Source organism: Thunnus maccoyii, chromosome 11 (genome assembly GCF_910596095.1).
Source record: "Thunnus maccoyii chromosome 11, fThuMac1.1, whole genome shotgun sequence".
Classification (NCBI taxonomy): Eukaryota; Metazoa; Chordata; class Actinopteri; order Scombriformes; family Scombridae; genus Thunnus; species Thunnus maccoyii.
The window spans coordinates 30,568,299-30,582,311 of record NC_056543.1 but is presented as its reverse complement, the minus strand read 5'-3'; the positions used below and the strand labels follow the sequence as shown (position 1 = coordinate 30,582,311).

The window sequence follows — 14,013 nt, the reverse complement described above, 5'->3', positions numbered from 1 at the left end:
AGGTGAAATGATTAGGCAGTGAATTAAACAACAGAAATTAATCAGCAACTAGTTTGATGATCAAGTAACTGTTTCAGTCATTTTTCAAACAAAAATACCAAACAATCCCTGGTTCCAGTTGCTAAAACGTGAGGATCTGCGGCTGTTCCTGTGTCATATGATTAGTTAAATGAATATCTGTGTAGGTTGGAAAAAAACAAGGAGAGCCGGGGAGACCAGCAGTTGAGCCAACTGTCAATCACAGCTATCAATCAAGGCCCACACAGCAGACATCAAAGCTACTAAGTCTTCAAATCTTATTAACAGAGCGATAATTTCCAAAATTACCACCATTAGAGGGCCTGAATTTAGAGATTGAGATCATAATGACTCATTGAGAAAAAAGATTGACTTAGTATTTCTAGAGAGAAGTTGATGCTTTTTGAATGGGAGTCAGCATCTAATGGCCATTAATTAAGACACTTCCACATTGGCTTTAAGCCATGGGAGTTGCGGCTTGGTTATGACACAGTGTAATGCAGTGTGTTTCAGTGTGGAGGATCACATGACTTTAGGCCAGGTGGCAGTTAAGCATCATGCATATGGTCCTTTGTCATGATAGATTAACTTATTGTTTCCCTCAGTGCTGTTCCAATCCCAGTAATGGACTGCTGCTTAATCGCCTTGAACTTTCAAAACTACTTATCTCCCACAGCCTGGACAGATATCCCCTCTGAAACTGATACCTTCCAAACAAGGACCATTGTGTGGGGGTGTGTCTTTCTGTGAGTGTGTGTGTTCATTCACGCGTGCTTTTTAACAGCATGCATTTTTACGTAATTTGAGTGAAGGAGGTACAGCAGATGCGTTCATTCAAACTTTTTACAGTGTGGGTGATGGGATGGATGGATAAATTAACGGGTGAATGGATGGAATGTAAAAAGTGAAAGAGGCTCAATGCTCCTTTGTCTGCTGTATGAGCTTTTTATATTTGGCTGAAAGTCTATTTTACGTCCTGTTCTGAACTTTTTTTCTGTCTTTCTTTCTCTTTTTCTTTCACCTAAGGCTCTGCCTTTTTTCTCCATTTGTCTTGTACACAATCATAAATACAGGCTGTAGACAAGGCAATCAAACCATCCTCCTCTGTGGCTATTCTGCTCTGCATGACGGCTGCAGTGCTCTGAAAGAGAATAGAGCTTTATGGATAAAACTTGTGATTTTAATAATGGAAAATGACAAGTACTGACAGATTTGACTTGATCTAGGGAATCTGGGGAAACAAGCATTTTACTTTTAAACCTCATGTTTCAGGAGTCACTAAAAGAAGCAAAGTATTTTGTTTGATGGTGGTGCTATCTGTGCCAAAAATGAATCAATTGTTCCTTGGAGTATAGATTAACATTCAATCACTTACCTGAGATCAATTCAGTGGTTTTTGAGATATCCTGCTAACTAACTAACTAACTAACTAACTAACTAAACGGTTTTGGAAAATGTCCTGGGTGTTGCAGGTCATCACTGTAACCTGGGTACAAGAGTGTACATCCTGTTTGATGACACTCATGACACTACTTATTAAAAAACACCAGATACATTTGGCACAAGTAAAACATGGCACCAACCCAAAGCACTCTCACCTGCAGGAGGATCTTATTTCCATCGTAGTCCTCTGTCTGCCAGCGCACCTCACTGATTGGGCTGCAGGGATTTGGCAGCAGGGGCACCAGTGCCCCCACGTCTCGTACCCTCACCTCCATCACTGCTGAGTCCAGTGTCACTGGACTCTGACCTCGCGGGAGCCTCTTAAATGACATCTGGATCTCCATATCCAGATTAGAGTACACCACAAAGAAGCAAAAGTCCTCTTTCTTCTGCGCTACTCTGCGCTGAAGCAGCAGCTTGTACAGCCGCACCATGTCGACATAATTTTCATGGCGGCAATAAATAGTAAATCGCACTATTTCTTTCCCATAGTGGACCTGCCGCACGGCCCAGAGCGGCGTGCCAGGAGCCAGAGTGAAAAAGTCCTGACTGCATGGTGTCAGTGGTAGCATCCGCCGGCCATTGCTCACTTCCTCAGTGTGGTGGTAGCGCCATGGCGGCTGCTGCAGAGCGCGGTGCAGCATCAATATCTGCTCCTCGCCGCCGCATGCCTCCTGGAGGAACAAGATGACCGCCAGTGCCGGTTGGCAGGCTGCAGTCTGGCTGCTGTTTTGATGGCGCTTGGGCCAGGGTGGCTGGTAGACTGAGGCACGCTCCGAGACTCTGAAGAGATGCAGCTCGGGGTGAACCCATGCCAAGACAGCATCTGCAGCGCGCTGCAGGAACTTGCCCTGGCCGGGGTCAGCGATGAGGTGGACGCTGACGAGGAAAGGATCCTGGAGCTCGCCCATGGATAACTCACCTCCACATACAACAGCATCAAGATAAGACAAGAGAGGGAGGGAAGGAAGCAAAGGGAAGAGGAACAAGGAGAAGAGAAAGACATAGAGAAGAAGAGATTAAATTACGATCAGCATGTTGAAGCTTGTTGAATTTGAGAACATTTGTAGAGGGATAAAAAGAAGGAAGCTAGAGGATTGTGAATGTTCAGATGATATAAAATAACTTCCTGATCCTTTTGTCTATCCCTGCAGTGAGACAGAACACTCTTGGCTGACAATTCTAGAAATTTCTAGATTACGTTAAACACTCATCCACCACCACGACCTTTCTTTTCCTGCTCGCTAAAAATAAAGGACACAGTACTTCCTGTGATGACACTGAACATTGTCTCTTTTGTGTTGCAGCTTCATCCGATATGAAGATAATTCTTTGGGATTCCAGGCTGTTTTTTCTATCTTATACCTTTCTTTTTCTTTCCATTGTTTACCTCTTCCTTCAGGTTTTCTCCATCTCTCCCCTCTCCTCTTCCCTCTACCCACCAGATCTTTCACTCCTGTCCTTCATTGCACTCATCTACATCAACTCAATCTTGCTTCCAATTTCAGTGTTTACCTTTCTACCCCTGTCCCCCTCCCTCCTCTCCACCAGATCCATGTGGAGCAGGGCTCCTCTGTGGGGGCTCATTAGTGCCATTAGGAGGTCATTACTGAAGCCCAGAGGAATGTTCCAGATCACAGCAGGAGCGATGCATTCAGGTGTAGCCTCTCCCTGAACCCCTGACCTGGAAAAGCTCAGCCCCTGGCATAGGTACTGCAAAACTACAACAGAAATGCTCCCAAAGCTGTCATTTTTAGCCAACCTGTTCATATTTGCATGAACACAATCTCACTGTATCTCCCTATCTCCATGTTCTCTCATTCTTTCTCTTCCACTTTTCCTACGGTCCTTATCTGACTTCTCGTGGGACTTGTCCCATTTCGTTTGTGCTTTGAGGCCGTGGGCAGTTTGGAAAAGGACACACAGTCTTCTTGTCCCTGGCACCGCAGACTTTGGCTGTTGCCAGAAACCCTCCATGTAACAGAGGGGCAGAACAGGGACAAGTTCTGTCTCATGAGTCTCACTGGCCTTTGCAAAAGGACAGTTTCTACTTGACCAAAGAGGTGACATTTCCTAAATGTTAGGATCAAGTTACAAGGAAACATTAGAGGTGTAGTGACACAGTCAGTTCAGGGTAAAGTATGATACACTTGACATTATTCACAAATCAATTCACTCACAATATTTCTTGATATTTGAATGGAGGCAACATTTATAGAGCAGGTATAAAATGTGCGCGTGTGTGTGTGTTTTTCAAGTTTAACCATTTTTTAATTTTGTATATGTGTCGTCTGTTCTCTTCCCAGGTCTCCATGGTGATGGAGGTTGCATGGCTCAGGTCCTATTCTGTTTTTGGTGGTACTTGAAAGTTGCTCAGCATCCTCTTGATCACATTCTTCATATATATTATAAATCCATTATAATTTTGTCATCCTGTTTGTCCTTGCTGTAATTTGTCTTTCTTGTTCTATTCTTTGCACATCTATTGCACGTCTGTCCATCCTGGGAGAGGGATCCCTCCTCTGTTTCCTCCATTTTTTCCCCATTAAAGTTTTTTTTTAGGGCATTTTTCCTTGTTTTGAATTGAGGGTCTAAGGACAGAGAAATTTGTATTGCTGTGCAGATTGTAAAGCCCCCTTAGGCAAATTTGTGATTTGTGATATTGATCTATAAAAATAAAATTGACTTGACTTGACTATACAAATGTTTCCAACAAATTTAGGTGCAAAATAACAGGTGTGTTATCACATTTTTGTATCACAACATTTATCATCTTGATGATTGTTCATATGTCTTTTTTAATTGACACTTAGTGACACAAAAAAATTAGATTGAAACAATATCACCTTTATGTGAAGTAAACTACTCAATAGGAAACAAACAGATATTGATATTTTGTTACTCCCCTCATTTCTGCATCATTCTCTTTTCACCTTCATGACACTGTAAGTGAAAATAAACAGAGGCAGAAACACCAAGTAGGTTCGGGTCAGTAAAGTACCTCGCTTTGTTATACTCAATGTCTAAAGCTTTGTGCAGACTGAACATGAATGTTAAATCAATGAAAAAACAGGAGAAAATGTATCACAGATGCAGAATCACTCTAGGAAACTGAGTCAAAGACTCGTCTGTGAGGTTAAAATTTGCTTTGCATCCAAACAGAATACACCACAGCAACCACTAGCAAAGAGCAATGTACAACAGTATGTTTATTAGATAAATTCATTATTTAGCTTAATAGCAAATATGTCCTGTATATTCAGGTATTTGCATGTCATTCTCTGAGTTTTACCTTTGAATATTAAGTCATTTATTTAATTTTAACATAAAATTGTTAAAAGCTAAAACTAAATTGAGGATAAAGGACTTGAAAGGATTTGGACTCAATGTAAACATTCGTCATTCGTCCTAGCGTGGCTCGGATTGTCTGAAGAGATAAAGAGAGCGGGATCAAGAAAGTTCCACTGCAGGTTTAATCTGGATCCCAGGGCAAAGACGTCCTGACACACACACACACACACACACACACACACACACACACACGCACACACACACTGCCTGATCCCATTAGAATCAATGTTTCCCTGACATGTAGTTGGCATCAAGACACCAAACACAGGAATGATAGGGATCTTAAAGGGTATTTACTGTACAGCACATTGCACTGTCACACACACAGCTTGATTTGTTTACAATGACTCAACATATGCTGAAGCTGTCCCTGTACAACCTGAAATCTGTCCAACAGGAATACAGATCTTGGCCCAAACTGTCCAACTTATGCCTCATAAGAGTTTATGATAAACAATCAAGTGAACAAAGCAGCAAACAGGACGTGGCATCAATCCTTCATCTGATTCTTTACTCTTCCTCCCTATTCAAATGTCTCTGTATCTGCCTCTTTAGTCCTTATCTTTTGTCTTTCCCTGCCTTTCTCCCTGCAATCCTTCTTCACCTCATGTCTCTTCATCTATCCAAAGTTCTTGGGAGTCGGTAACCAAAATGACTCCGGGATTAAAGAAGAATCTAAGTTTGGGTCAAGATCACAGAGTCACAGACAAGCTCCCACACACCTGTTTCTGTCTTCCTGATCGCATTACAATCAACATGACATCTATATCTGAAACACTGTTTGAAACATGTGGATGATTGGGATCCCATTGGATATTTAAAATTCTGGCTTCGTCTGATTCTACGGCTGTCAGATCAGATAAAGCACTGCCTCAAAAATGCAACCTCTTAATTCATTTTTGACACTGCAAAGGGCTCCAGGCAAAAAAACACAGGCTGCGATCATGTGCTGCAATGTCATCCGGCAACACACTGTGTTGGTCAATCAAGTATGCAAACACACATAGAAGACAGAATACTTTGTAGCATGTAGCTAGTAACAATGTGGTAATTCTACTGATAACAAACATCAAGATGGAGGAGGAAATTATAGCTGCCGTGTCGTTTTTCAGGGCTGTAAAATCCTGCCTCACAGGAGTTTCTTTGTGTTTGATAATCCTTCAAACCCACCTTCCTGGTGTGTGTTTCATATTCTAGCCTGTGCCTGAAGCAAAATGCCCACACCAGTGCAGACACTACTGTCACCTGTATGCAAACTCAAGGTCAGATTTACTAAAGCTTTTGCACCTGATTTTCCAGCGCCCAAAACGTAAGCATCGTTTAACAGGGGGCATCAGGCTGGAGTCGCAGTTCGTGTGTCATTTGTGCAAGTGTTTACAAGGTGCGTCTCTCTCCTCATTGTAAATAATAGGAGAAGGAGGTAACAGAGGGTTGATTACGTATTCCACTGGATTGACTCATGTCAGTGGTGGGTTTTGCAAGGAAACCTCTCTGCCTCTGGCGACCAGACGTAAACATAGTGCAAATGGGATTTACACCAGCCATATGGAAGGTTGTGGTGGGGGAACTACTTTACAGAAATCTCAATGGCAGCACACAAAGAATAGTTGCATTACAAAAATATCCAGAGATCTGCACCACATCAGTTGTCTAAAAATAAATATACCATATACCCATCAAATCAAACACCAAAGTTGTTACAATTCATCCTGAGGGTGAGGGTTAGGGTTACACTGAATGTCTGTACTGAATTTCATGGCAATCCATGGTGGTCGACTGATATTGTCTTCCCTAGAGCTACACCGCTAACAAGGCTAAAAATACATCTCAATACCTTGATGCTGGTTGGGGCTTTCCTAGCAATGGGGATCTGGCACAGAGAAGAATAAATTAGAGATTAAGTCACCCCGAATCCTGTGAAGGGACTGGAGGGGGTTTTTGTGTAAAGCTCTGGAGGAGTGTGTCTCTAAGCTCTTAATCCACTCGTATCTTCAAGCTGAAGCTGACGTTCTGACTTGACCGACCGCATACACACTCATGCATGTGCACAGCCACCCACAATACTCACATCAGTTGGCACATTTATAGACAATAACGGTCTTTTCTACTTGTTAGAGACTTTCAGTGTTTTAGTGTTAACCGGCAGCAAATGCACACAGCCATACGCACAGATGATGACGTGAGATAAAACAACACGCCTTCCACTGGCCCCTGCACATATGAGAGTGATTAGCAGCGAAAACTCAACTAAGGCCTTGCAGTGTGTTTATGTGTGTGTGTGTGTGAGTGTAAGTGCTGCAGTCTCAGCTTTAGCTAGCTCGGCCCTCAGTGTAAGTCAAAACAACTGAGGGAGGAAATTCAAGATGGGGGCCCCTTTTGTCGTCTGGTGAAAAGAAAGAAGAAAAAAGATGCAAGTTCCAACACTCATACGTCAGTTTGACTGGTGCCAGGTGAATTAAGTCCCTTCTATAACATTAAGTTCTGGAAGTGCAGTAAAAACCTGTTTAAATGTTTACTCAGTTTTTTCAAACACATTTGATTCTGATTGGTGATGCCAAATTATCTTTTGTAGGTTTCCTACATAAACAATCTGCATGTGAAACATGTTGCATACTTACAGGATAAGTCTGGTGATGTTCTATATATTTCTCACCGTAAGCAAATCCCATGAAAACACCAAAACCAACAATTAATTTATCCTACCAACAAGTATTGTCTGTGTATCCCAACATTGATGTAGCTTATTCCTCTGTGCCATAGACCTGCATTGTTGTTCAAAAAACATTTTAGACATGAGACTTTCTCTTTGTAACCTGTTTTTAAAGATTAATGTATTTAGTAGGAACCAATAGGCTCCAGGCTTAGACAGGGAAGTCTAGTGAAAGACAGACTAACACATTGTTGCTTTTTATCTCAATGGGATTTGTTGACAATAAGAGTATAGAATAACACTAGACATATCAAGGTTTTCTCATATGACAAACACTGAGACATTAAAGCGACAACTGATACACTGCTCTCTCCTGAGATGAGAGCTATTACTCAAAACTACTGCTGGAGCCTTTGCTTGTCAGCTAAATCTCACACTCCAGTCCAATGACAAGAGCAAAAACTGCAACTTGGCATTTCTACACATAATTAAACTCTTGTAAATTATACAGCTTATGTTGACACAATGAAAATGAATGAGCTTGTTTACTCTGTCGTCTAGAAGACACAAAAGGACATGGCTTGCAATTTTTTGCGTGATATGACTCTTGAAAAGCAACATAAGCAGAACCTGAATTGGCGACTTCCTTTCCCAGAGCAAACTATACAAAGGGTTCTGTATGTGGACGCCGCCAACCCTAAAGTTTCACAGAAGATAAAAGCAATCCGACCACAATGTGGAGCCACTATTTTCTGGCTTAAAACTGCTGCTAGTCTCAAACTTAAGAATTAGATAGATTAGATCAGGCTGTTGTTTAGATTAGAAGGAGAGGCTTAGTGAGGAGACCAGAGCCAGTCAGCAGTGTTAGTCCAAGTTCATGCATGTCATGTGACCTTCACTGTCCCAGCAGACCTGGAGGAAGGCAGCTTGGCTTAGTGGAGGCACAAAAAGCTGAAGGTGATGACACTGTGACCTCATTTCACTCACACATAAATATACAGTGCGCTCTGTTACTTTTTGGACAGTTACATGTTTTATTTTGGTGTTTTGGCTCTGTACTGCAGCACAACAGTGCTGACTTTCAGCTTCAAGGGTGTCCCATCCATATTCATTGAAGAGAGTAGGACTCCTGTAGTGTATATATGTGTATATACAGTCTGACAATTTTAGGACAATATAGCAGGACAATCCTAAACATATAAACAAGGCACCTAAAAGATTTTTATGGCCAAACAGTATCATATTGTTGAGAAGGCCAGATTGAAAACCCCAAAATAACTAAGAAGTGGAAATGGCTGCAGTACAGGCCTGATAGAAGATAAAAAGTACTTTCAGTCCTCTAAAATTGGCTATGAATAAAAATGGACAACTGGACTGCTCATCTGATGTGTGTGTTAACACCCTCAAATTAAATCTCAAAGTCCAATTTTGGACCCTAAACCCAGCCTTCATACTTTTTTAAGGAGACCCAATCTGAAAGGGACTCAAGGACAGTCCCAGTTTGAAAAGACCCAATCTGATATGTGGTCCACCCTGAGAGAGAACATCAACACTGGCAGCAGAGCAACATGCTGCTCCACCAATCAACAGGCAGTCACAGTTGAAAAGCACCAATACATGTCATTTTTTTCTGTTCACACATTTTCTCTCCTGTAATGATGAGGATGATGATGCACCACATAATCAGAGCTGAAGAGTCCATTGCGATGCGATTAGACGAATACCCTATTTACACCTGGCATTTACTTGCGATCTGTATCTGGATGCACTTTCTGGATAAGGATAAATGCATGTTAATGCAGGTGTAAATGCACTCAGAACACATTGTGACCAGAATGCGATTGCATTGGCCAGACCACATCTGGAGGTGGTCAGGCTCACATTGTAATTGGATCTCAATCAGGTGTAAATCTGTACAGCGGGACCACATTCATAAGAAAAAAATTGTCCCAGTAAGTTGAAAGGTCACCTAGCTCCACTTCTTCCTGCCAGCTTATGCAAGCCCCACAAAAACTACAGACAGTAGCAGTAGCTAGAAGTCTAACTTCGCAAAAAGTGAATGACGCCCATTCGTGGCAGCAGTTTCCTTGACCTGGGATGTGACATGTTTGTTGACCAAGTCCACCTATCTAATTTACATATTGAAATCCAGTGTAATCACAGTTGAGAAAACGAGAACGCATTTGAATGCCTGGTATGAATTCAAAGATCCATTGATGGGATGTCATTGTCCAGATACAGATCACATGTTAATACCAAGTGTAAATGGGGCCATATTGACACACAGACCTGAGACCTGCAGCAATACAACAGGACCCAACTCAACCCAACAATATAATAGAAATATATCAATTGAACATGGCCTGACTCAGGTTCAGGTTGGTCCCTGGTCAGGTCTTGGTTATTAGGAACCAAATGAACCCATGAAGACCTCCAACTACAAACTCATAGTCATTATTTAATTAAAAACCCCACACTCACTAATTCAAACCTTCAGAGAGGCCCACAACAAGCCTGACAGACAGCATTGCTCCAATTAAATCATTAACAAACAGCCGACTACAGCATATTTAGCTGCGATCACTGCCTCATGGTTCGAACCTCATTTGGAAGACGCACATTTGGTAACACTTAATCCAAGCTGCCTTATGGCAGAGCCTGGATCTCATATGCCACATTCAACTAGGGAAAAGGCACTGTGTGTGTGTGTGTGCACGTGCACATGTGTGTGTGTGTGTGTGTATTGAGCTGTTATGGGTGGTCCTTGATCCATCAGGTGCTATTCAAACTGACTGTGCTGAAAGTGCCTTGGCTGACATAACTGTGTGTGGTTTGGCTTGTAAGAGGATACTCAGAGCTGTCCTTCCAACACAGACAAGTCCGTCATCTTCAAAAGTGTCTGAGTGTGAATACAGGTCTGAGCTGAAGAAAGGCAAAGAGGTAGTGAACACTCAGATCTCTCTTTAAGCAGTAAAGGTGAAATAGATTTCGCACACCCTGTTACACACAAGAATACAGTGTGGTAGAGTTCAGCTGGTGCCTGTTGTTTAAAGCTGAAACTGATATAAAAATGTGGGGTAAAAAACCTAATAACACAATTTTTAAACACAAAAACCTTCTAACAAAATAATGTAGTTTTTAAACAGTTGTGACAAAGATATACAGCATAGCCTGGGTGCTAGAAATTCTAAACTAATACATGAATAAATATTTGACGTGTTTGGGTGTTTCAGGCTGAGTGTTCATTAAGAAGGATAATGACAAAAAAAATCATGAAATGCAACCAATTGTACATTTATGTACTTAAAGGATAGGTGTCCATATGAGCACTGAAAGAGGTTTTCCTCGCTGTAATCATTCCTCCTGTTCATACTGGCTATTAAAAGATCCCTGTCAAATGTGCTTTCAATGTAAGTGATGGAGGCCAAAATCCACAGTGTGTCCACACAGTCATTTAGTGCAAAAATGCATTTCAAAGTTTATCCCTCTTTGTGTTTCTTCGAACAGTGTTTCCCTATTGAGCTGCGGTGGAAGTACAATAACAACAAGACTAGGTCAAAACCCAGTATATGGCTGTGTGATTGTGGCCAGTGTGTTACAGGGACAGTCAGTGGTAGTGTCAATAATGTGAATTCCTGGATATTAAATGTTCATCTGTAATTTTCTGTTGTGGTCTCAGTAATATTTATTGTTAAAGTGTACTGAAGTAACATATCACATGACATGGTTAAGCTACATTTGAGTCAAAAAGAGGTTATAAATGCAGTTGCAAGAACAACACTTTCCACTCATATCTTGGGATGTTTGATTTGAAAGAGAACTGATTTTACTTCTAATTATAACTATTCTAATTATTATTAACTGCACCTGCTCTGTCATCTGTTTCACTCTGCGGATGTCTCTTGTTTTTCACTCTGTATTGAGTGATTTGTTAGAGTGATTGTTATTTGGGGTGCTTTAACTCTGCTCTCTCTCATGCCCCAATGCGCCTTTTTTCTGCCTCTTTCCTGGACGATGATCACGGAGGCTGTAGTAGAAATTATAAATGAAAGTTTTGACAGCATTTTGGGTGCAAATTCAGGGGTCTTATCTCCGCCCAGTTACTGCAGTTAGTCAAATAAAGCGCACCTGCAGAGCAGCCACCCCTCACCAAACTGATATCACAGCTACATGAGTTGCATGTTTTACCCACAAGACTCATGTGTTACTGCTGTTTTTCATTGTTTGTGATGTGAAAACGTCAGAAATAAAAAGCTTAAGTCCTGGTGTTAGTTCAGTTATAAAATCCAAACACACCACAGAGCGTGTCTCCTGCTGGCTGCTGATAGTGCTGCCAGCTGAGGAGTCGATCACACCAGGTGGTAGAGGAGGAGACGCAGAGACGCTGGTATGCCTCTGTTTAAACAGGCGTTTAACTGACTTCTCTGCATTTAACACTGGAGCTGAGAGCGTCACGTTGTTCGTTTCCATCATCTCACACCCATTCATTTTGAAAGAGCAAAGGCCAATAGGGCAACTCCAACACTCAGCCAGCCGACCAATGGTGTAACTTCATCACTCAGTCACTCACTCACTTACAGACAATCGTGGTCATAGGGCTGGTCTGTGGCCAGTCCAGCCAAAAAGAGGGACTTTGGCACTAAAAAGACTCTACTTGATTTACTCATTTGGACGCTGAGGCTTCATATTAGCTTCAGATAAACTTTTAAATACATTTTTGCACAGAAGGTTTACAGATTTTGTCCCCCATAACTTATATTTTAAGTGCATTATGAAGGGATCTTCTAATGGTCAGTATGAACGGGAGGAATGATTACAGCAAGAAAAACCTATTTCAATGTTCATTTGGGCTCCTGACTCTTGTTTTAAGACGGACTTGGAAAACTGTGAACACACAATTTCATTTCTGTGTGTATATATGTCTGCCAGTAATATCAACCTGCTGATAAGTGTCTGTGAGATGTTCAGGGACACTCTATGTGACACTTTAAACCACAGCAGATGATTTTGGAGAAGGGAGTAAAACCTTGCAGGCTCCTGGACTTTCACCAGTCAATATTTAATCCAACGCCTGATATACAACAGTAAAGGTCATGTAAGAATTTTGGAGAGTGTAGCTTGAGTTGCTTGCATCCACATATGTTCCTGGTTCTGCTAATCTGCTGCCTGTCTGAGCCAAAATAACAAGAGCAGGGCCTCAGGCATTACCGGACGCACAGGTAGAATAGAAGAAGAAAGTGTTTCACTTTGTGGTTTAAGACTCATCATTTTGCAGCTGATGAGATGAACAGTCAAAGATACATTACCAAGACTTTGTGTAATATGAACCTTTTTTTTGATGGTGGTGGTGCTGTAATGCATCACTGTATGACCAATATTTTGATTTTTTATCATGTGATTTTGAATATTTCACTGAGTATTTTCACATCAATAGAGGTAATACTATAATAATTATTGCAATACTAATAAAGCAATGATTTTAATCAGCATGATCAAAGAATAAGAAAACAAGCCTACTGAGAAGATTCTCAGTAGGCTGCACTAAAGCACATACGCAGAGATACATTTACGCACACTTAGTAATACACACAAATATATGCGTTTGTCTCTGTGAGCAAACATCTGCTGGCGACAGACTGATCCCTGAAAATATAGACCCCCCCTGACGTCAACCTGTGACTCCCAGGCTTTTGTTAGACCACTATCAATCCTGTGTAGGCCTCTGTGGTATAAAAGACTCAGTGAACTGTTCGATATGCCAATGCACATTTATTTTATTTACTTGTTTAAATCTTCCTTTCATTCCTGATTTCTTGGTTAGGATGAAATGTTTTCACAAACTCTGGTTTGATTTCCAGTATCAGTCTCTCTGCATTTATCTCATGTTTTCTTTTTTATCTTTCACCCCAGTTTTTCTCTTTTTGCTGGCTGTGCTGTAAATTCAATTCAAATTTCTGCGAACATGTATTACAAATACATCTGCAGTATATTTTTTAGTTATTCAAGTGTGAAAAATCATGTATGTCTTTCACAAGTCTATTTATGCCTGTATTAGTGTATGTGCGTCTCTGCTTTGCATTGTCTTGTTGTTACAGTCTGACCTCTGTGCGGCTTAAGGCTCCCCCCATTTGGCCCAAAAACATTCATTACTCTGACAGCCGACCCCCTCTGTCTTACATATATGTACACACACACACACGCAGAAAACCATTTTGGGGTGAGGTCACAGGGCACTCAGGCTGAATGGACACACATCTGCTGCGACCAATAGAAAGTGAGGTTGTGTGATTAAGTGTTTGGGGTGGGACTCTGTTGAAGCCTCTTGAATCGAAAGCTAAATTACCCTCTTTCAGACAGCATGAAAGACATTAGTTTTCCACCAACATCATGTCAATGCTGTTGCATGAAATTCTTGCAACAATTTTCGCTTCCTAACTCTAACTCTACAAGCTATTGCATATGTGAAACTTTTTCTACATAGATAAATCCAAAACTTCATAGCACTTCAGTTTGCACATTTTCCATTTGAGCCATTTGAGAGCAAAGTGCAG

The 14,013-nt window shown here is 41.3% G+C and overlaps 1 protein-coding gene across 1 annotated transcript in view; it reads right to left on the bottom strand.

Annotated features, from left to right (window-relative positions):
* Positions 1-14,013, bottom strand: part of LOC121907112 (protein FAM124A) — a 34,974-nt gene that overhangs the window by 7,815 nt on the left and 13,146 nt on the right. The window contains exon 3 of the mRNA XM_042426489.1: positions 1,617-2,383. Within this exon, the coding sequence (XP_042282423.1) occupies positions 1,617-2,383 (767 nt within the window). The remainder of the gene's footprint in view (positions 1-1,616; positions 2,384-14,013) is intronic.